The sequence below is a fragment of the Carassius carassius genome, chromosome 1, assembly GCF_963082965.1.
Source record: "Carassius carassius chromosome 1, fCarCar2.1, whole genome shotgun sequence".
In the NCBI taxonomy this organism is placed as follows: domain Eukaryota; kingdom Metazoa; phylum Chordata; class Actinopteri; order Cypriniformes; family Cyprinidae; genus Carassius; species Carassius carassius.
In genome coordinates this window covers 28,687,555-28,711,242 of record NC_081755.1, presented here as the reverse complement: position 1 = coordinate 28,711,242, position 23,688 = coordinate 28,687,555, and the positions used below count along the sequence as shown (strand labels likewise).

Below are 23,688 nucleotides of genomic sequence, written 5' to 3'. Positions count from 1 at the left end.
ACATTTGCAGTGGTTCCTACACTTTTGATTTTTAAAACGTGGACAATGTTTTATAATTACATATTTTGTGACCATACATCAATGCTTATAGATTGGGTATATGAGTCATTCCTGCGATTTAGTGCCTTTTGTGTTCCTAGTAAAGATCATGATCTTACTTATTTAAAATTTGCAACAAAAGCCATTGTAATGCTCTCTTAGTCAAAAAAAATTAACACCATTTGAACGCTAAACACATTGAAGTTAATTTAAAGAAAATAATTAATTGTTAGACATTTTACAGCATTTGAACTATATGACTATTTTTCTTCTGTCCCCAACCTTGTGTTTCCCAATTTCATGATAGATACATCACTTACTATACATGATTCACCCATTACTGTTATTTTTGACAATTTTCCCTTCAGATCAAAGCTGGGAAAATTAAATGACATCTGTCAAACTTTCATAGAAAATAACTCGGAAAAAATGAGCGAGATCCCCTTCTTATTTTAGCACACATTTGACAAGTTATTTCAGATGAAATACGAGAGCTCTCTGACCCTCCATAGACAGCAACCATAACATACGTGTTTGCATTCCTCGGCACATAAACAAAGTGGAGGGTTTGAGTGTTCTACATCAGCAGCACCATACACATGCCTTGCTTATCCACAGAGGAACTCTCGATAATGGCGAGATTTGGTGGAAAATATTTTTTTTTAATAAAGTCAATATTTATTTTATTTATTTTTCTCATACAAAAACTATTCTCATAGCTTTGTAAAATCGAGGATGAACCACTAATGTCACATGGACCGTTTTAACAATGTCCTTACTACCTTTCTGAGTCTACCATCTACCATCTGCGACAGCTGAGGAAATTCAGGGTATCACAAGCAATCCTGAAAACTTTCTATTCTGGGGCTATAGAAAGTGTATTGACTCAGTGCATCTCAGTGTGGTATGGGAACAGCTCCAGTCAAGACTGCAAAACCCTGCAGAGAGTTGTGTGCTTAGCTGAGCGCATTTCAGGGTCTGCTCTCCCCTCTCTGCAGGACATCTACCTCAAACGCTGCAGAAGTAGAGCTGCTAAAATCATCAAAGACTCCACCCACCCCAGTAACCATCTTTTCACTTTGCTGCCATCTGGTAAGCGCTTCCGTAGCCTGATGGTAAAAACCGAGAGACTCGGGAGGAGTTTCTTCCCCCAGGCCATCAGGCTCCTAAACTCTAAACCAGCCTCTTAACATCCTCATGCCTCCACTTAATGTTCACTTTATTAGTAAGATATTCATCATTCACTACCTCACATAGACACACTGACAGTGTCACCCTGTTTGCACATTTGCTTCTTGTACATTCCTGTGTATCTTAATATTTAAGACTACAGTAAAATGCACATATGCACATTGTACATTCCTGTATATCTTAATATTTAAGACTACAGTTTACTTTCATGCACATTATTTTGCGTTCTATATTTAATTCTACAATATATATTTTTCTACAATTTTTATATTTTATTCTTATATTTTGATTGTTTACTTTTATCTCATTCTTACATAGCTATATTTATGTATATTTTCATCTGTGTTGTTTTCTTTAATAATTGCACTGTCCATGGAGCGGACCTGACTCACATTTCACTGCTGGTTATATATGCTATGTATAATTTTGTATGTGACGAATAAAAATCTTGAATCTTGAGTCTGGGAACATTTCAACATTGCTGTCTATGGAGGGCCAGAAAGCTGTCGGATTTCATCAAAAAATAATTTCATTTGTTTTCCGAAAATGAATGAAGTTCTTAAAGGTTTGGAATGACATGAGGGTGAATAAATAAAGACATAATTTTCATTTTTGGGTGAACCCTTTAAATAGACTTGTAAATAGATTTGTCTTGCAAATCTGCAAAACAACAGGTGTAAACATTCTGTCCAAAAGTTAATTTGTTTGATAGTTAATTTGTTATTTTGAGTTGTGACAGGACAAAAGATGTGTTGACACTTCACATATATATAACCAATGGATCAGTATTATACAGTAGGCAAGGCAAACCTAAATGCAGACATGTGGACATACTTGTCATACCGAAATACCATTCGCTTGTAGCTCATACAATTTCCAGGCAATTCAATGATTTTGTTTTGGAACTTCCCTGGTTACAACTTCACGAGCCTCAAATCACATGGAATAATGGGCAAATCACACAATGGTCAGAGAACTGCTACAAACTTTGTTTGCAGGCAGTGGAATCACCAATCCTTCAGGCAGCCACCATAAAAATAGAGACTCCATCAGTGCCCAACCTACTTTTGGAGTATGCTGATCTGGCAGAGGCATTCAGTAAAATGAAAGCCAATTACCTCTCCATAGACCCAGCGACTGTGCCATTGAGCTGCTTCCTGGTACAACTCCTCCTAAAGGCAGGACTTTCCCTCTATCTCAGCCCGAGTCAGAAGCCATGAGAGCCTATGTTGATGAGGAATTAGCCAAAGGTTTCATTCATCCCTCCACATCACCTGTTTCCGCTGGGTTTTTCTTTGTCAAGTAGAAGGACTGAGGTCTGCATCCTTGCATCAATTACAGAAGTCTGAATTAGATCACAGTAAATTTTTTAGTATCTCTCATCATTAGAACCAGCAGCACTCGAACAGCTTCACACAACCAAACACTTCACCAAACTGGACATGCGCAGTGTTTACAACCTGATCCATATTCAAGAGGGGGATGAACGGAAAACAGATTTTTCCACTGCTTCTGGGCACTACAATATCACATCATGCCATTCGGGTTAGTCAATAGTCTCTTTGTGTTTCAGGCCTTCATCAATGACATCTTGTGCAATATACTCAGCGGATGGGTCATAGTATATATCGACGACATTCTCATTTACTCAGATTCTCTCTAGACCCTAATTTCTCATGTCCAGGCTGTTCTTCAGTGTTTGATTTCCCACCAGCTGTGTGCGAAAGCTGAAAAATGTGAATTCCAACAGTATTTAATGACATTCCTCGGATATGTAATCAGCCTGGAAGGCGTGGCCATGAATGATCACAAGGTGCAAGCAGTCTTTCACTGGCTTCAACCCATGACAGGGAAGGGGATGCAATGCTCTCTAGGATTAGCTTTTTTTTATTTTCTTTCATAGAAGTTTCATCAGAGACTTTAGTTCCATTGCAGCTCCACTAACGTTCATGATTAAGCGGGGGGGATCTGCCTGAAACACGCTATCTGGGGTCAAAAGAAACAGGCTGACTGTCTCTGACCTCCCAGTCCAGAGTATGCTCCTGGACAATGGGTCTGGCTCTCCACCTGCAACCATCGCTGGCTGACATATGCTGGAGTATTTCCTTGAACTACTCTGTTTGATTACCGTGTTTGACCTTAGACTGTTACCTGTTTCACGATTGTTTGCTCCCTACCTCCATCTCCTTGCTCTGTTGTTTGGACTCTGATTCTGCTTTGGTCTCGTTTCTGATAACCCTGACTACTGGTGATTGAACCTGCCTGTATTTATACTCTTCTTTTAAAATGAATGAATGAATGAATGAAAGTTGCACATAGATCCTCACTCTGTTGACCCCTCATTACTGTTAATATATGATATTATATTTAAACAAGCACTGCCAAAAAAATAAAAATCATTATACACACCTATTCATCTGTGGATGAATCTTGCAAGAACATACATAGACATTTTTAAATGCATCTCAAATGTTATTTGGCCTGGGAAGTTTCCCAATACAGAAGATGGATAAGGAATTTCATCTGCTAAAGGAAATAACTTAAAGGGATGGTTCACCCAAAAATGAAAAATGTGCAAGTATGTGCACTGGTCAGTGTTAAGTAAATGTCAAAGTCAAAGTCACCTTTATTTATATAGTGCTTTAAACAAAATACATTGCGTCAAAGCAACTGAACAACATTCATTAGGAAAACAGTGTCAATAATGCAAAATGATAAAGGCAGTTTATCATTGAATTCAGTGATGTCATCTCTGTTCAGTTAAATAGTACCTGTGCATTTATTTGCAATCAAGTCAACGATATCGCTGTAGATGAAGTGACCCCAACTAAGCAAGCCAGAGGCGACAGCGGCAAGGAACCAAAACTCCATCGGTGACAGAATGGAGAAAAAAACCTTGGGAGAAACCAGGCTCAGTTGGGTGGCCAGTTCTCCTCTGACCGGACGAAACCAGTAGTTCAATTCCAGGCTGCAGCAAAGTCAGATTGTGCAGAAGAATCATCTGTTTCCTGTGGTCTTGTCCTGGCGGTACTCTGAGACAAGGTCTTTACAGGGGATCTGTATCTGGGGCTCTAGTTGTCCTGGTCTCCGCTGTCTTTCAGGGATGTAGAGGTCCTTTCTAGGTGCTGATCCACCATTTGGTCTGGATACGTACTGGATCCGGGTGACTGCAGTGACCCTCTGATCTGGACACAGACTGGATCTGGTGGCTACGGTGACCTCGGAATAAGAGAGAAACAGACAAATATTAGCGTAGATGCCATTCTTCTAATGATGTAGCAAGTACATCGGGTGTTATGGGAAGTGTTTCCAGTTCCGGTTTACCTAATTAATGCAGCCTAAAATCCTTTAACGGATTTGGATATTAAAAGTATATTAGTATGTTATGTATATGCCAGGTTAAAGGGATGGGTCTTTAATCTAGATTTAAACTGCAAGAGTCTGTCTGCCTCCCGAACAAAGTTAGGTAGGTTATTCCAGAGTTTAGGTGCCAAATAGGAAAAGGATCTGCCGCCCGCAGTTGATTTTGATATTCTAGGTATTATCAAATTGCCTGAGTTTTGAGAACGTAGCGGACATAGAGGATTATAATGTAAAAGGAGCTCATTCAAATACTGAGGTGCTAAACCATTCAGGGCTTTATAAGTAATAAGCAATATTTTAAAATCTATACGATGTTTGATAGGGAGCCAGTGCAGTGTTGACAGGACCGGGCTAATATGGTCATACTTCCTGGTTCTAGTAAGAACTCTTGCTGCTGCATTTTGGACTAGCTGTAGTTTGTTTACTAAGCGTGCAGAACAACCACCCAATAAAGCATTACAATAATCTAACCTTGAGGTCATAAATGCATGGATTAACATTTCTGCATTTGACATTGAGAGCATAGGCCGTAATTTAGATATATTTTTGAGATGGAAAAATGCAGTTTTACAAATGCTAGAAACGTGGCTTTCTAAGGAAAGATTGCGATCAAATAGCACACCTAGGTTCCTAACTGATGACGAAGAATTGACAGAGCAACCATCAAGTCTTAGACAGTGTTCTAGGTTATTACAAGCGGAGTTTTTAGGTCCTATAATTATCACCTCTGTTTTTTCAGGATTTAGCAGTAAGAAATTACTCGTCATCCAGTTTTTTATATCGACTATGCAATCCATTAGTTTTTCAAACTGGTGTGTTTCACCGGGCCGCGAAGAAATATAGAGCTGAGTATCATCAGCATAACAGTGAAAGCTAACACCATATTTCCTGATGATATCTCCCAAGGGTAACATATAAAGCGTGAAGAGTAGCGGCCCTAGTACTGAGCCTTGAGGTACTCCATACTGCACTTGTGATCGATAGGATACATCTTCATTCACTGCTACGAACTGATGGCGGTCATATAAGTACGATTTAAACCATGCTAATGAACTTCCACTGATGCCAACAAAGTGTTCAAGTCTATGCAAAAGAATGTTGTGGTCAATTGTGTCAAACGCAGCACTAAGATCCAATAAAACTAATAGAGAGATACACCCACGATCAGATGATAAGAGCAGATCATTTGCAACTCTAATGAGAGCAGTCTCAGTACTATGATACGGTCTAAATCCTGACTGGAAATCCTCACATATACCATTTTTCTCTAAGAAGGAATATAATTGTGAGGATACCACCTTTTCTAGTCTCTTAGACAGAAAAGGGAGATTCGAGATTGGTCTATAATTAACTAGTTCTTTGGGGTCAAGTTGTGGTTTTTTGATGAGAGGCTTAATAACAGCCAGTTTGAAGGTTTTGGGGACATATCCTAATGACAATGAGGAATTAATAGTAGTCAGAAGAGGATCTATGACTTCTGGAAGCACCTCTTTTAGGAGCTTAGATGGTATAGGGTCTAACATACATGTTGTTGGTTTAGATGATTTAACAAGTTTATACAATTCTTCCTCTCCTATGGTAGAGAAAGAGTGGAACTGTTCCTCAGGGGGTCTATAGTGCACTATAGTGTCTGATGTGATACTGTAGCTGACGGCTGAATGGTTGCAATTTTATCTCTAATAGTATCGATTTTAGAAGTAAAGTAGTTCATAAAGTCATTACTGCTGTGGTGTTGGGAAATGTCAACACTTGTTGAGGCTTTATTTTTACAAAAACAACCACTGACGTGAAGTGTCATAAAGAGCAGTGGCACCAGGGACGGCTTTGCCGACAGGCGACATCTGCTGGACGGGGCGCAAAATTGCAGAATTAAAAAAAAAAGCTCTCTCACCTTGGGCACCAAATTCTTCCAGTCACAACAAGCGCCATCCATGTTCCCTTTTGAAACTATTATGACGGCCTTGCCTTACTCTCAACAAAATTACGTTGTTCACATGTGGTTTTTAGTAGACCACATCCTCAAACACAGATTACAGAAACTCTCTTGATCAATGTAAAACTCACCAGCAATTTCTTCTTCCCATTTTTCATTGTGATCTCAAATAGGTATCGATTGCTCTCAGATCTGCTGACCTCCTGCACAGACTGAACCTGTTTAGCCATGTGAAGACAGCATGTTGTTGACACGAGAAGCACATATTTGACCTTCTAATAATCAATTTACCAGCATTCACACAATTAAACTCAGATTATGTTACAAACCGACTTTACCTCAGATGTATAATACTGGCCTCTGAGATCTAACTGTTGGAGTTCAAGAGAAACAATGGATTAATAACCATAGAAACAAGAGCCTTTGTCAGTATGTCAGTAAATCATATTTTAATCGAAAGCAAGGGTCCTCAACAGGTGGGCCACCATTTATAAATCTTAAACACATTGCACAAAAAAAAAGTATTTTTTTTATCTGACATCAGCAGTAATTTTTTTAAAAGCATCATAAGAATTTTTAAATGAAACAGTTGAATACTTACAGCACTCCCATGTTTTTAGTGTAGAAAAAGAGAGTTGTATGGTAAAGTCTGAAATAGCAAGTCACCCACCAAAGCCTCTGAGGAAAACACATTCAACCACTGAGCAGAGATTCCCTTAGGTGTACACATTATGTACTAATAAATATAAAGGGAGAATATAAAGCATTCTGCAACAGGCCTTTAAATTAATTTAGCAATAGCTCTTTTTAGTCACACGGTTCCTGCAAATAAGAGACATGAAATATGTACATTATATTCATACCATTTTGTCTTTGTTTCTTCAGAAAGCCCTGGCAGAGCCAAGCTGGCACTACTCCTCCAGTAGACATGCTCATGGCTCTTTGTATGCTGAAAGTGATCACACTTCACCATTAACTTAAATCAACATCATGACTTCCCCCTGAAACGGTCACATCCTCTCTTCTGATCTTTGTATAAGAAAGAGATGCTGTACTCAGTCAAATGCCAAAATATAGGAAGGTTCTGGTTAATTTGCTTTGCAGTTCTCAATTTTATTCAATTTGTGCTCAATTGAGTTCCCATTATTGCAAAAACTGCTAATTGTGAAAAAAAGCAAACAAGATTGATGTATTCACACCATTATTTATTGTAAATGTTTGAAAACCCACATGTGCAACAATCCCATGGTTTTGAACAGGGAAAGTGCATTAAAAGTTACATATGCATAAAAGCTGAAACATTAGAACAAACATGACAGTCTCTACATGATTGTTAGTTAGGAAGAATTCATACAGTCAGGACCTTCTTAGTCTGCTTTGGAATTAACCAATTCACGCCATCTCATTACTGAACATAAAAAGGGTTTTTTCCTATGCATAATCTTTATAAAGGCCATGAGTAGAAAAGAAAAACAAACAAATTATCAAAATAAAAAACATATTGCATAAAAGAATCCATAGCTCTATGACTGCTTCAAGCAATGCCAAAAAAGACAGAAAAAAGGCAAATAAATTAACATAGCTGAGATGTGTCAAGAGTAAAATGACCTTAACATGCGAGAAATGGCTTTGTTTCAGTGCTCCTCCCACAAGCACGAGTGTTATCAAATACAGTTCATATATGGTTTGTTCACTAACTAGAGACAATCTTAAGAGTGTCCAGTAAGATATATATACACACATATAAACCTAGTGTTCAGTCACCTATCAGTAAACCCTCGCGCTCTGCTGTCTCTTCAGTTTAGGTCACACCAATTAATACTGACCTGAGGAAAACATCAGTGTGCATAAATAAAAACCTCATGTCTGAAGAGCAGACAGCTCCCGCCGTTACTGTAGATGTCCTGTTCCACCACACGGCTGATGAGGTGAGTTCCTATAACACTTGGTTTTGGGAAAAGGTAATTTTAACTATACAAAATGTAGCTAACTATTACTAGGAATCTTCTCTCCTAAATGAAACTAGGATGGAATGAGGGATCATGGGTGTTGTAGTTTCTCAGAGGGCCGGGGTTGCTTTAACATGCCGGATGCACTGATCACCGCTGCTTCAGGAGAGCTTTGTACATGGCGAAGCCAAGAACGGCAAACACGGTGGCACCGACGCTCGCCCTCAGCCAAAATGTAGAGTTTTTCAGGTCAGCTTGGGTCATGTGTCTGGTAAAAGAGCAAAAGTGAAGGGAAAAAAAAGTGGATGTTTGTTAATAAAACATAAGTGCACTCATATGGTTTGTGAGATGAAAAACGACTAAATGCCTAAATATTACTAGCGTTCCCTACATCATTTATAAACCATCATGTACAAACATATTTACCATTATTTGAAAGAACAATCTCTCCCAAATTTCCATTTCCATAAAAATTACAGTTGTTAAAAATGTATTAATGTAATTACCAATATGACACATTAAAAATATGCAGATATCAATGTTGCATTATGTAAAAAACTAAAGTAGGTTTCATTCCTTTAAAAAAAATATACAAATTATGTAATATGGAGACATTTGTTTTTCACAGGCAAAAAAAAAAATCCTTCAAAGGGTAAGTAAATGGGCCTCGTTTAGATCAAGCAACTTTTTTTTTTTTTTTACATATTTATTATTTTTTCTAGGGGGATTTGGGGGTGAATTATTTGAGCATATAATAGTGTTAATACTTAGTAAAAATGTATTTTGTTTTGCCTATTGGACATAATATACACAGATAGATACGCTGTTGAAATGGGGAAAGATGTAGCATGGGAAAGCATTAGAGCCAGCTAATGTTTTCAAGGGATGAACATGTTTAAAGGCACTCAGAAGATAAAGACATGGTCAAAGTGAGAAACCCAAGAGGTCAAGAGGTCTCTGGTGAGATGAAACCCACCCAACAAAAAACCAGAAGGTTCAAAAAGCTCAACGCTGCACATTCAAACTTAAGACTGAGACACAAAACTCTAAAGGTTTATCAGCTCAGTGTTTTGTGTGTGTGAGCAAAACCTATGAAAACATGTATCTGAATAAAGCCCACATTACAGCAACAAAAGTGTCATTCACATAATTCATAATCTTTACAAATCAGATCAGTCAGTGACATCTGCAGATACCTTAAGGATGTGATGAGAAAAATGAGTAAAGAAGAATTTCATTTAATCACCTCACTGAAAACCAGTCAAGAAGAATCCTTCTTTCTACTTAACATGCCATTTAAATCATGGCACCTTGTACTCCAGTGAGCGGGGGCTTTACCTGTTACACACGGGCACAAACGGGTCGACAGACGACTCCATGTAGACCGAGTCCTCTACAAAGCTGACTGCATGAACCTGATGGGTGAGGCTGGACTCCTCGTCAGCCAACAGAAACGTGCCCACATCTTGTATAAAAGGCCTCAACCTTATGCACACATGCATGGCAGTTCAACAACCACACACCTGACAGGACCACCGCAATATACCCCACTGCTCACCACATGCTCTAAACACACACACACACTCTTACACACTCACTTATTAATGCAAAATAGCAACTTTGTCACTGAATTTTTTTGTTGTTGTTTTCATCATATTTAATGATTGGTTATTTAGTGGCTTTAATGTGTATCAAGCAAATTTGTTATAAAGTTTTCAAAATGTATATATACTGTTTAGAAATATATATAATAATAATTATTTTTTGTGCTATGTTTTTTAACCACCTGTAAATTAAGACGATCCACTACTTAAACAGCACTGACTAAATGACAGTCAAGAACAATCCATGAAATACTATCCATCAAAGCACCAAACAATAATGGCAAGGGAAGCTCGTGTTTTAGATGAAACACTATATTAGCAGCAACAGGTTAGACGTGTTAGTCATCCAAATACAGGCACGAACACAAACTAGGGTATTTAGATGTCTGAGAATCTGATGATGGTTAGAGAGGACAGGGACAGACGGGGAGATTGCTAACATGATGTAAAGAGATGCAAAGCAAAGATGAAAAGGGCAAGCCAGACAATTGAAAAGGAACACCTATGTAGGGACAGAACAAAAATTCACAAGATTAAATCCAACAGATTTAAATTCAATATATACATTTAAAAAGGTTTAACAAAATTTTGTGCACCTTGAGAATGAGATGGAATACATGCACATGCTTTAAAGAAAATATGATGCATAAAATAAAGTTCTGCAATAACATTAATGGTCACTTATTATTTTCTATTGAAATAAGCATTGGGGAAATTGTTGAGTTCACACCCGTGCATTCTTCTGGTGTTACAGTTTAGGAAACAGTAAGAAGATTAGAAGATCTATGAAATCTAAGAGATCAACTGTGCATTATCTAAAAACAACTCAGGAAGAAATGCAACCAAAAAGCAAGGGCTCATATGAACCAGCTGGCCACATTTGTCCCTGGAGCAAGGATGAGTGAATTAGTGCAGATTTACTGCTTGCATATCCACCTCTACTCACTAGAAAGAAGGGTTAAACATCATGAGGACAAATGCAAATCTGTCTTATCCTGTCCAGGATCAAAAAGATTCCTTTTTTTTAAATGGTTTTAATGTTTATGGCAGGTATAAAACAAACTAATTCTTCTAAGCAATGATGCATGAGCCTGAATGAAAGTATGCCTAAACACAAAAACTAGAGATGAAAATAAAACGATTTTAAATATGTTCGCTCAAGCTCAACCAGGCTGCAATTGTATGCACAAAAAAAAAAAGTCCAAGTGCAATATTGGTAAATATTATTAAATAAATAACAGTTTTCTATTGTAATGTGTTTTACATTTGTATTTATTTTTATATAGATTTTATTCCTGAGATGGAAAATCTGATTTTTTTTTTAGCATCCATTACTCAAGTCTTAAAGGGATAGTTCATCAAAATTGAAAATTCTATAATTAATCTGAATTTCTTTTTGGGGTGAACTATCCTTTAAGTGTCACATGATCCTTATCTTTAAATATTGGTTGTCATACGAATAATGACTAATCAAACTGACATGGACTAACAAACAATAAAACAAACAATAACGAACACCATATTTGGTTTAAGTAAAAAAATATTCCCATCTCTAGTTTTGAATTAACGTTCATATTTGAAAAAAAACAAAAAACAAAAGTAAAGCTCAAACACGCAAGCAGGATTTAGTCGGCTTCGCACAGTGGGTTAAGAAGTATTGCTAAGATGCTTGAAGCAGAATCAAAAGTGCGCTACCATGCCTCATTTGAATTACTGAGACATAAATAGCACATGCTGGATTCAAAGGCAATGTAAATCAACAAGAGCTGCTAGAATGCCATATGTTTGGGCTTTGTGTGGATGAAATGAGTCGCTGGGAGCATCTAGCCAATCTACTTGGAGACACATCTCTGACTTTTTTAAACTTATGATAAATTTGAACTGTAAAATAACACCGAAGTGATCATTTTAACATGGAGCCAGAACATTTCCCAACATCTCTCTGTGGATATGCAACGTAAATCTGTCAGGCCAACAGCAAGAAGGCGTGTTAAGAAGCCGAGGTTAGAGAGATCGCCCTGCAGAGTGGGAGAATGGGGGATATATAGAACTATACTCAGAGACCTGTTCAGAACAGCACTGTAGAGTTTGGCCTTTACCGAGCGCACCAGCTCAGAGTTCAGGAGGTTGTGACAGATGCAATAGGTGCACCTGTTGCAGCTGCACATGCAGCGTAACCTGGCGTGGCTGCAGAAACACACAGACAGGAAGAGTCAGTATCATGTGACCGTTCAGGAGAGCTGGATCCCAAAGCTGCTTCGCTTCTTGGGCTTGGAGATGGAGGAGTACAGGGAGGTAAGCTCAGGAAACAAAATATACGGGGGGGGTTGGACAGATTCTACTGCTGCGAGAAAAGATTATTGGGAAAACTGGCTATCTACAGACACGCTATGAAAAAAGAAAGAAAGAACAGGCTCGAAACATCACAAGGAAAACACGTAAAAGGAAAGATTCCTAGAAGCTTGCAAAACAAACTCGAGCAAAAAGCTTGAATGGGGCTGCACGATTAATCCAAATAAAACCTAATTAGTCATATGGTTTAAGAGCGATTTGCCAATCACGAAGCCTGCAATTTAATTACATTTTTGTGCTGCGTATTTCAGAGTGAAGCACACCACTTTCCAGCTCATGATCTGGTCCGTGTTTTCAAAGTCTCATGGCAGCTCAGTTTGCAATAAATGCTGTTCATCCCAAACTCCATCTTTGGATTTGCTGTGAGTTTTTTGATCCCTTATAACATGCATTTGAGAAGCAACCATCTTCCAAACTGGTAACGAGAAGCACTTATAAACTGACTGCCAGCAACAAGTAGTAGTTTAAAGGAACAGTTCAGCCAAAAATGAAAACAGTTGCTGGTACACATTGACTTCAAGAGTAAAGAAAAAAATACTATGGAAGTCAAAGGGACAAGTAATTGTTCACTTGTGATCAGCAGAATAAGGAAATTCATACAAGTTTGGAACAACATGAGGGTGACTACATGAAGACTCCCTGCAGTTTGCCACCAAAATAAAAGCTTGAGGGTTTAAAGTTTGAAAATGCTTAAAAACTTTGAAAAAAATTAACATTTCAAATGCAAGTTTTTTTCTAAAAATAGATTACCAAAAATGAAGCGTATTAGTACTCCGTATTTTATAAAGCGGTCCAGACCAGTAGCAGGCCCTTTTTCACATACACCCTTTCCTGGAAAAAGAATGGAATTTTTATTGTCAAAATCAGTTCTCATACACAGCCTTAGGAAAGAAGAACTGGTGCATAGCTTGCATGTCACTACATCACAAATAAAACCTGAAATTGTTTTGCGCTTCATTAAAAGAGCATAGACCAAATAATAGTCGAATGACTCTTAAACCAAATCAATGAAAGATCAGCTTTCCGAGATACTGCAGCTAGCTGCAACTATGATACCTAACAGCTTTAGAAGCACAAAAGAGAAAATAGATAGACAAACAAAAGAGGGAGAGTCAGAGGAGCCAATCACGATCTACCAGGAGTAGCAGAGAGTGGAGCAGATGGGTCTGGATGAAGAAGGGGCGGTGTACTCACGGATACATGGCCATAGTGGTGAGTTTGGTGTAGATGTCTTTGCTGGGTGCTTCGTCTGTGTTGCAGGTGAACATCTGTGGCGGGTGAAGCTTGTGTTTCCGACAGAAATCCAGCGGGGAAAGACCGTAGTACTGACGGGCTTCATGCAGGTCTGACTTGGCAGCAATAATCACACAGGGAGTCTTGCTGTCCAAGAAGTGTTTCTGTCAAAGAGCATCACAATGTTAACATGTGGAGTCGTTTTTGTATTTTTATTGAGCTTTTTGTTGTTGTTGTTGTTGTCCATTACTGACTGTTTACCACATCTACTGAGCTTAAACTGATTCACAATGAACTGAAAAACAAGTAAAAGAATCTTGGAGAATCAAGAGAATTACCGGATATCAATAGAATTTTTTTTTTTTTAATGGACTAAAGCACTTAATTGCACAATAAGAAACTAGAATGATATAAGACGTTTTGTGAAAACCATACACAAATTCAATTTAAAGGCTTTGGGTCAGTAAGTATTTTTTTTATATTTTATGACGATAAAGACATTTACAATATTAAAAAAAAGAAACGCTGTTCTTTTGAAAGTTCTATTCACCAAAAGATCCTGAAAAAAATGAATGCACATCACAGTTTCCACAAAAAATATTAAGCAGTGCAATTGTTTAACAGTCATGAGAATGTTTTTGTGTTTAATATTTGTTGAGCAACAGATCAGCAAATTGATCGCTGGAGGATCATGTGGCTCTGAAGACGCGAGTAAAGGCTGCTGAAAATTCAGCTTCGTCATCACAGGAACAAATTACATTTTAAAATGTATTACAATAATAAATATTTCTTATATTTGTAATAATATTTCACAATACTGCTGTTTTTCTGTATTTTTAATCAAAGAAATGCAGCTTTGGTGAGCATAAGAGACTTTTTTCAAAAAGATTTCCCCAAACTTTTGAATATATGCAAGACAATTATAAAAAGCGGAATTATTATTTTTCTTACCAAAGTGACATTTAATCACATGAGAAGGACATAACCAGTGCTCCAAGCTAGTATCAAACTGACTAGAGTCTTAAATACAGGCTAACCTTGTAGACTTTAGCGCAGTACTCAAAAGAGCGCGAGTTGCTGATGTCATACACCAAGCACACAACATCACAAGCCAGATCAGCCTCAGAAAGGAACTCAAAGTCCGGCAGCACCTCGTGCAGCTGAGAAAGAGAGAAAACCAATCATGAAGATGACTACACATTAGTGAACGAAGTAACAGAACTTTGCCTTACAAGCAGATATTTCTCTTGTCCATAAACATAAGTGGTGCTGATGGCATAGTAAGACTTGTGGTCTTCTCTTATCCTCTTCTGACGCTGCAATATGAAGGAGACAGTCAAAATCAAGTCCACGTCTAAACACTACATGCTCCTGTGAGGCATCTGTACTCACCGCAAGGTTCCTGCCAAGGAAAGCCTGCAGAAAGCCACTTTTACCGCTGCCTCGAGCTCCTAAGACATTGCAGCGGAAAACACTGCGCTGGGTCTGTTTCTTCTGCAGGTCGATGCGCTTATTCCTCGTGACTGCACAGCAACGACACATTCATGAATTCAAAATCAGCCTTATATATGAACGAATGATTCAAGATGCATACTAAACACTCTTACTTGTGACAGCAGCTGCCTGTGACTCCTGTTCTTGGATAATGGAGTAACCAAGATAACCCAAGTACTCTAGACATCGCTGCACATCGAGGTATGTTGTAAGCCTGAAACGGAGATAAATCATGTTTAAGTCATTCGTTCAGATGAAGTCCTTTATTTCCATTTTTAAGTACTGTAGGATGAAGGCAGCACTCACGTCCACTGGGAAAGGTAGCCTTGGTAAGTGATCCAGCCCTGCTCATTGGTGCAGACTGTGTAGTTGACATCGGGACCCCAGGGCATGTAGGGAAAGACCTTGAACAAATCCTTCAGCTCATCTGGAGACAGGGCACAGTCTCGATCCTAACATACAAACCATTTGGGGTAAAAAAAAACATGGGTATCTTTCATTTTTGCATCACGCCTCGCTATTTTTTTCTTAAGCCAATTTTTAAAAACTCAAAAATGCCTGTGAAAGGCTCCTGTCATGTCCTTCTACAAGGAGGCATCTTAAAACACACCCTTGCATTACGCAATTAAACAAAAACCAGATGGTGTACAGTCAGTCAATCATCTACATTCATGCTCTGACTGAAGCTAGATAACCGTTCTTATCAAATGCAGCTATTTGGAAAACTTGTATTTGGCTGAGCTCACTTTGTCGTGCTTGTCAAAGACGCTCTGGAGGAAGAGGTAGGCGTTGTGGTTCAGCTCTGTGGTGCAGTCTGGAGGTATTTTTAACCTAGGAAAACAAATAGATGTTAGGAATTCTTCTGAACCAATTACAAAGCCACAATTTAAATTTGTATGTTTCTTTGCAAAACGGGCCAGCGCAAAAGATCTGTAAAAAAAGTGATCCAACCAGAGATGAGCTACTTGTTGAGATATGACTCATGTACTGGATCTGGGGTGGGACTCACAGTGGAAACAGGTATTCCTGAGTCAGCTCCAGGTCGTCATCATAACCAAACCTCCTGAGCACAGTCCATGTGGTCTCATGCCTTCCTCTCTGAATAAAAAGTGTATGAAGGAACAGGAAACCTAGAGAAACAGAGAACATCTCAGACACAATAGAACCTGATAAATGAAGGAACATGAGGAATTTACAAATATGCACTATATATGTTTGTCTACGCAGCTCACCCTTCAGTGTGAGGCCATTGTCTTTTACTCCATCAGACATATTTTTCCGCACAACATTCTTCACGTCCTCCAGGGCTTGAGGTGCTAGGGGTATGTTAAAACAAGTTCTCTGCAACGCAGTACCAACAATCATCAACAAAGTTGCTTGAGAAAACACAATGCTCTCATTAATGTGCAGTTTGTGCAGATGTCTGTGTACACAACGCTCTGGAGGAAGTTTTAAAATGCCAGAGCAATTTGAACACAGAGTGCTGAAGAAGACTGCTCTCACCTGGAAGAAATTAAGCTCATTATCGTTCAGAATGCCATCGTTGTCCAGGTCTGATATTTTGAAAATGCGAGTAAGTGCTTTGATGCACGAAGGCTTCATCTGGAGAATGAACAGAAAGCAACACATTACTTATTTGAATATTTTGATGGTCTTCTTTGTAATATAAAGTGGTCATATTAACAGGTCCAGCAGTCCCACTGAAGTAGTATTTGACCTCTTTCTCTTCTGGAGAGTACAGCGGTCCTGTCGGGTGCAGAACAGCCTTCTGGGCATAGTAGAACAACTCAGAGATGTTCTTCAGGTTTTTGGCTGAACACTAAGAATGAAAAAAAGTAATTATATCAGTAAAGTACATCGTGGTTTATGTCTTCCATATATTCAAAAATATACTTTTTTTTTTGTTTTTGGTTTTTTTAAGTACAGCATTCTTTTTTCCCCTCTACATCTAATATAATGAACACTAATGAACATTAAGCAAAAATATACTGTAAACAACAAATAATAATTACTTTGCTATCAGACAAGGATCTTTAAGAGGGAAGGAACCACAATATATTTTGTATAAAACTCAATAGCATGGTCTATAAGGACATAACTAACATATCATAAAATATTTACATATTTTGCCATTCAAAAAAGTGCTTTATAACGGACAAAGTTGAATACTTGCATTTGCATTTTATTAAATTAACTTATTATTATTAAATTAATATTTGTACATACAATCCTCACATATTGATTTTAACGATTTTTTTTTATTACATTTCCCCCCACAAATAAATAAATGATAATGATCTGAAATCAAACAAATACTGGTAGATACCTTGCAGTATCACTACAGAAGATACCCGAAAAAGAAAAGAAAAGTGTGGTTTACTTGGTGGTGTAAAAACCGCATGATACAGAGTCATGCAAATCAGGTAAAGCTTCATGTGCACAGGAATAAAGGACTTTATTTATAAAGGATTTGTTTGCATTCACTGGACTCTCAGTGTGACAGCTCTGTCTTTCCTTTTAGACTAAAACCAATGGCTCTAGTAAAGCAGGAACGAGCGATGGACACATGTCACTCTCCTCCATGACAGTCCTGTCCATATACAGAGGCATATACAGCACGCCGTCACTACGTTTAGATCAGACTGTGCAGACTCTCACCTCCACACAGGTCTCAATCTCAGAGAACTGGTTCATGATGGGCAGGATGGTCTCCATGCTGCTGTGCTCCACCAGGTCAGATTTATTCCCCACCAGGATCAATGGTACTCTAGGACAAGACAATACCATTTTAACATTTAATAGCTTTAGACACAATGCTTGAATCATGTGTGAAATTTTGGTGTTACATTGTGCAAAAAAAAAAAAAAAAAAAAAGGATAAAGAGAGGAATTTCATCAGTTTTCCTCTAATAAAAAACAGCCTAAGAATGCCTTGCCTATAGATGCCTCTGTATATTCAATCAGGTAAAAGCAACTTACCAAAAAAACAAACAAACAAAAAAAGGCAAAGTGAGGACATGCATACAACTATTACAGAATTACATTCCAAGTACATCGATTATTTTGTTACACTTTATTTTAAGGTGTCCTTGTTAGTGTAACTGTACATTTAGGAACGGAGTTATAAAAAGTAAAAAAGGCCTCTAACACTAGCTTGCTCTATTCTTTTCCTCTTCTATCTTTTTATTTTTATTTTTTTATTTTTATTTTTTGCATTAATCTAACTGAGACTTGTTATAGCACATGTATATCATTGCTCTTTTGTTGTTTTTGATTGCTTCCACTGTCCTCATTTGTAAGTCACTTTGGATAAAAGTGTCTGCTAAATGACTTCATGTAAATGTAATATTAATTAACTACATATACCTACTATATGGTTAGGGTTAGAATTAGGGGTTGTCTTAGACTTACTTGCATGTAATTACCTATAGTCTATGGTAATTATGCATAATTTAGTGTTGTTAAAAGTATGAGTATATGTACACACACACACATATAATAATTTTTTTTTTTTAAGAATAACGGCACTTAATGGCAAGAACATAATACATGAAAGCAATAAATTAGATGAAAAAAGTTTATATATAATATGCAGTGAGTACATGGAGTCAACGTTACCATTTAATGATATTTGCTGTACTGACACTAACATCTTATCAAACAGTTATTTACATGTGTTTTTTTAGCAGAGGTTTAACCAATATTTGCATAGTTATATAATCAGAGCTCGAAAATAAGAACAGCCCAGTGGCCCAGGGCCAGTGTGAACAACACTTAGGACAAAACTGATGATTCTGTCGTATTTATTTCTGCTACTGCTGGTAATTCATTTATTTGTTCTTTCATTACTTACAGTTTACTAATAATGTTTCTATGTTTTAACAGCATGTCAGCAACAAAGACATCTTCATGGTGAAAACAGAAAAAAAAAATTACACAATTAACAAAAAGACATTTAAGGGTAATTAATGTTTGAAAAGTGTGTGTGTGTGTGTGTGTATATAAAAATAAAAGTGTTGTCAAATGATTAATTGTTCCAAATCCAAAATAAAATTTTTTGTTTAAATAATATGTATTGTGTAATTTTTTTTATGTATATTATAAATACAAACACATGTATAATGTTATGTGTATATATTAAATACATTTATATATGATATAATTTATATGAATATTAATATATAAATGCAAATACATGCTAATATTTTCTAAATGTATACTGTATATGTGTGTCTTTATATATAATGTACATAATAAATATACACAGTACACATACATACATAATGAAACCAAAACTTTTATTCTGGATGCAATTAATCCTTTGACAGCACTATATATACTGTATATATATATATATAGAAGAAAAAAAACATGTATATGTGTGTTAGGCTGGTATTTTTTGCTCCAGTATCGAAATTGAAATCAAGAAGTGTGAAATTTGACTCACATCTACATTTTCGGTGTCATAACCTTATTTAACAGAATACATGTTTCAAAAAAAGTAAGATTAAAAACCTGGCAGGACGCCACACACCTGCTGTCCTTATCTGTTCTTTCATTGATGAGGGGAATCCAATGACTCGTCACCTACAGGACGCCAATATGATGAGACACAGCTGTACCATTCACATTCCACAAGTAAAAGCTACATTAGACAAACTAAAAACCCTTGGCATACAAGGAAACAAGACTTACCTTTTCGATTGATTTCTTGTTGTTTACTGAATATACGATGCATATAACATTGGCCTGCGCCAAGAGAGAAAACACAAGGGAGGTGAATAAAACATTAAAATCAAACTAAATTGTGTCAGCAAAGACACTAAACCAGCCCCACCTTTGATATTTCTTGGTAAAGCTGCTCATCTGACTGTTCTGCTTCTGTGGGATCAGAAATATGGAAGAAGAGAATTCAAAACTAAAGGAATAACCAGCTTAGGAGGAGAGGCTTGAAGCACTGACATAAGAACAGCAATGCATGCCATACGAGTCTCATCATACAGTGATGTACATGTCTCAGTACCTGAATAGTCCACTATATGAGTGGGCACTCTCTCAGGAGTGACGTCCGCTGGGATAGTGATCTCCTCAGCTCTGAGAGGAACCTTTCATGAGAGACACAACAAGCATGAGAAACACAATCAAGCATACGATTGACCTGAAGTTCTCTTTCAACTTGAAGAGTCATTTCAGTGAATGACTGTACCTCATCAGGGAATTCCTCACTGACGAGAGACATGATCAGGGAGGTCTTCCCCACTTTGGCTGCGAAGAAAAAGAAGTCCACAATGACCACTGACTTCTAGATCTGTTCATAGCACCAACTGACTAACAGAAACATGCCTGTCAAGATTTGGGCGTCCTTATAAAGGGGTAGCGCACACATTTCAGTTGAACGGTTTCATTTCAATATTAACCATGCAGCTTTTATGACCTCATGTTATGACCTCATATAAAGACTACTTTGAATAAAAAAATCATGTCACACCACAAAATAAAAATGAACTAGCATACCATTAAAAATACGGTTTTAGTTATTTTAGTACATCAAATGAAAATGAGAAATTCTACCTCGTCGTCTACCTAAAATAAAAAGATTATTTTTTTTGTTTTGTTTAACATTTAAGTAACAATTTATGAGTTTAGTTTAAGTTAATAACAATAACCCTGGTTCTAATATTTCCAAATATAACAAGGCACTGATGAGCGATCAGTATGTTATCTTCTGAATCTTAACATCTGTAAAATGCTGAAATGTCACGCATCAATGATAACTAAAGACAAATATTAAATGACAGGCTGAGGGGTCTGAAGCTTGATGGTTTGGCATTGGAGAGCAGTATGTTTACATGGACAAAAACTGCTATTCTTTCGATTAAGTCACACACAATACACAAGCATACACACAAGCATGTGTATTAACATACGATCTTTAATGACTGTAGTCAAATTGGACAACATTTAAACACATGTACAAAGCTTAATACTTGTTATCTCTGGGAAATTAGGCTATATCTTTCATTCTGTCTTGTCAATTTAATTTCACATGGCTGAATAAAAAAAGTTTGTAGAGACATTTAAATCTAGAATTAAAGAATGTTACTGTGTTTATGAGCAGCTATTAGAGAGATGCAAATCATCTGACTAACAGCAGCCATCTGACACTTACATAATTGACCTGAATCAATTCACTTACGTTCACCGACTAGTAATATCCTCACGTCCTTTCTCATCGTGGCAGCTTTGATGTGATCGAAATCAAGAAGGAGCGAGCTCTTTGTCGTGGATCATTGATCCTGCGGTTATATGTAAGTTGACAGAGCAGGCCTCTGTAGGGCGAAGCGGACGGATCAGCTTCTGTCTGTCAGTCTGATTAAAACCTCCGCTCACAGCACGTTCACACACACCGCTGATTCACGAGACCACGAGGGCACTGCTTGCTTTCTTCAGATTCACTTCATGACATTTCGCCGTTCACATTTCAAGCTCACGCCAGAAACGACTGACCTCCAACAACCGGTAACTACGGGACGCAGCACCGGACAAACGCGGAACTCTTCTTCTTCAAACCAGCTTGGCGGATCTCCTGTTTTCCGTTCGCAGTTCTGATGTTATAGCGCCTCCTGTAGGACTGGAGAGGAGACGCTCGACCTCAGGGAAGATCTTTACAGCTGGCTAAACATTGACATTTATACTGATATTCCGTCACTACATTTATTTCAGGTTTTGGTTTATGCAGTTGGCCTTTCTAAAAAGATGTTATTTATGTTAAAGATTATTATTACAATGGGTAAATATCATATACATAAAAGTAAGCACAATAAAAGTAAACCCCCTTCAAATTGAAAATGAATGCTAAAAATGAAAACGCTTGTTCAAAAATACCAACCCTTTGGTGAATTGTATGAAACCATGTACGAGTCACTTTCCTTTTAAGAACGGTAAAATACCAGTTTGGTAAAGAAAAAAAAGGAAAATTATATTCAAATTTCTGCATAAGCCCCAATTTTTTTTTGGTTACTCTTTGAATAAAGGGTGGATTAGGGTAATGAGGGAGATTTTTAGCCATTTTGATTTGGGCATCATATTTCCATATGAAGCCAAAATGTTACATCAAAATGTTATATTATTATGAGATCCCTAATATATATTAGTGCTCCTTGTGCCAAATCGTTTAAGAATTTGTTGATTTTCAAATGTGGGACAGCGCATGCTCAAATCTGGGACAAATTGTTTTTGGCTTATAAGTAGTAAAAAAAAAAAAAAAAAAAAGTTTTTTTTCCCTTTAGGACATTTAACACTCCTGTTTAAATGTGCACACCCATGTTTGCACATTTTATTACATAAATCTTATATTATTTAAAATAATGTATTATTTTATTATTTACAACAATAATAATAACCATGTAATGAATAAAATAAAATTGAACTTTATGAAGATAGCAAAATAATTAAATTTTTGTAAAAATGTAAAATTTGGAACATGGAATGCTTTTAAAACTGTTATTAAACTTCTATAAAATTCTACTTTTAATTTTTTTTTTTCAAAAGCTTATGTTAATCATATTGTAATGGTAAAAACACTTTATAACAGAAGTAAGCAGTCCAGGGCAGTCATGGCCTCATTATGGTCCAGGATGCCATTGTCCTCTAGTCGCTAAATTGTGAATCTGGATCTTAAAAGAAATAATACTGATGCATTATAAGCACCACAACTGACAAAATTACATGAATGGCATTTAACCTTCTTAATGCACATTTTATCAATTGAATAACATAGTATATTTAACTGTCCCACTTTAGTCAAAACATGCTGTCCCACTTTTGAAACATCCTTTTCTAAAGTGGGACGACAAAGATTGCTTTAAATAGAAAATATTCTTAACACATTTTAAGAATATTATTGCAAAATCTGATGTCTATATTCATGTCAAATATAATTTGATAACAATTTAGAACATTGTTTTATTTATAACAGATTTATATCCTTAACATTAATTTAGTCTAAAATTTATGTCAATGTCATTTCAGTGAACTTTACAAGAGGTACTTCCTGTTTGTTGATTTTCTTGGCCACATCTCTGACATAATTTCCAGAAAGTCAAGTGATTTCAATAACTTGACACCCCTGCTTGAATTCAACACCAAAACATGTTCACTTTTAATGTTGTAAAAGAAGAGATAAACGCACTGAAGTGTGGGTGTCCAACATTAGTCAGTGTCCCACATTACACTAATCCACCCAAGACACTTCTCACTTCAAATTTATTAATTTATTGCTTTAATTTATAAGTTTACATTCATAAATGTAGATTTTCAGAAAAAAAAAAAACAAATTTCTCTTTGTTTTTAGGAAAGACTTTGATGTGTATGTGAACTTTTTAAGAAATTCCAAAAATTCTATTTGTATGCAAGAGCCTTTCATGGTGTGATTTTTATAAGATAACATAATGTGCTTTGGATCAGGCTAATGTGTGTAACCCTATTTGTAGCCTACTTATTCTTTTGCTGAATAATAATAATAATAATAA

General features: G+C 36.9%; 1 protein-coding gene across 4 annotated transcripts; it reads right to left on the bottom strand.

The window, feature by feature from the left end:
- Window positions 1–7,716: 7,716 nt before the first annotated feature.
- On the bottom strand, window positions 7,717–21,721 carry LOC132144234 (mitochondrial Rho GTPase 1-A). 4 transcript variants are annotated; one of them, XM_059555020.1, is made up of 21 exons: window positions 21,354–21,721; window positions 20,364–20,422; window positions 20,181–20,262; window positions 19,995–20,038; window positions 19,853–19,906; window positions 19,692–19,744; window positions 17,817–17,925; window positions 16,876–16,977; window positions 16,662–16,760; window positions 16,391–16,499; window positions 16,168–16,288; window positions 15,905–15,989; window positions 15,465–15,610; window positions 15,272–15,372; window positions 15,057–15,187; window positions 14,897–14,980; window positions 14,702–14,824; window positions 13,626–13,828; window positions 12,144–12,266; window positions 9,814–9,960; window positions 7,717–8,743 (listed from the first exon to the last, which is right to left on the bottom strand). In XM_059555020.1, the coding sequence occupies exons 1-21, from the start codon at window positions 21,388–21,390 to the stop codon at window positions 8,626–8,628; spliced, it is 2,130 nt and encodes a 709-aa protein (XP_059411003.1). In that variant the 5' UTR covers window positions 21,391–21,721; the 3' UTR covers window positions 7,717–8,625. The 4 variants fall into 4 exon arrangements, with proteins under 4 accessions (XP_059411003.1, XP_059411007.1, XP_059411019.1 ...); XM_059555024.1 differs by lacking the exon at window positions 9,814–9,960 and having other exon boundaries at window positions 21,354–21,719; XM_059555030.1 differs by lacking the exons at window positions 7,717–8,743; window positions 9,814–9,960 and adding an exon at window positions 10,305–10,581 and having other exon boundaries at window positions 21,354–21,720.
- Between the last annotated feature and the right edge of the window lie 1,967 nt (window positions 21,722–23,688).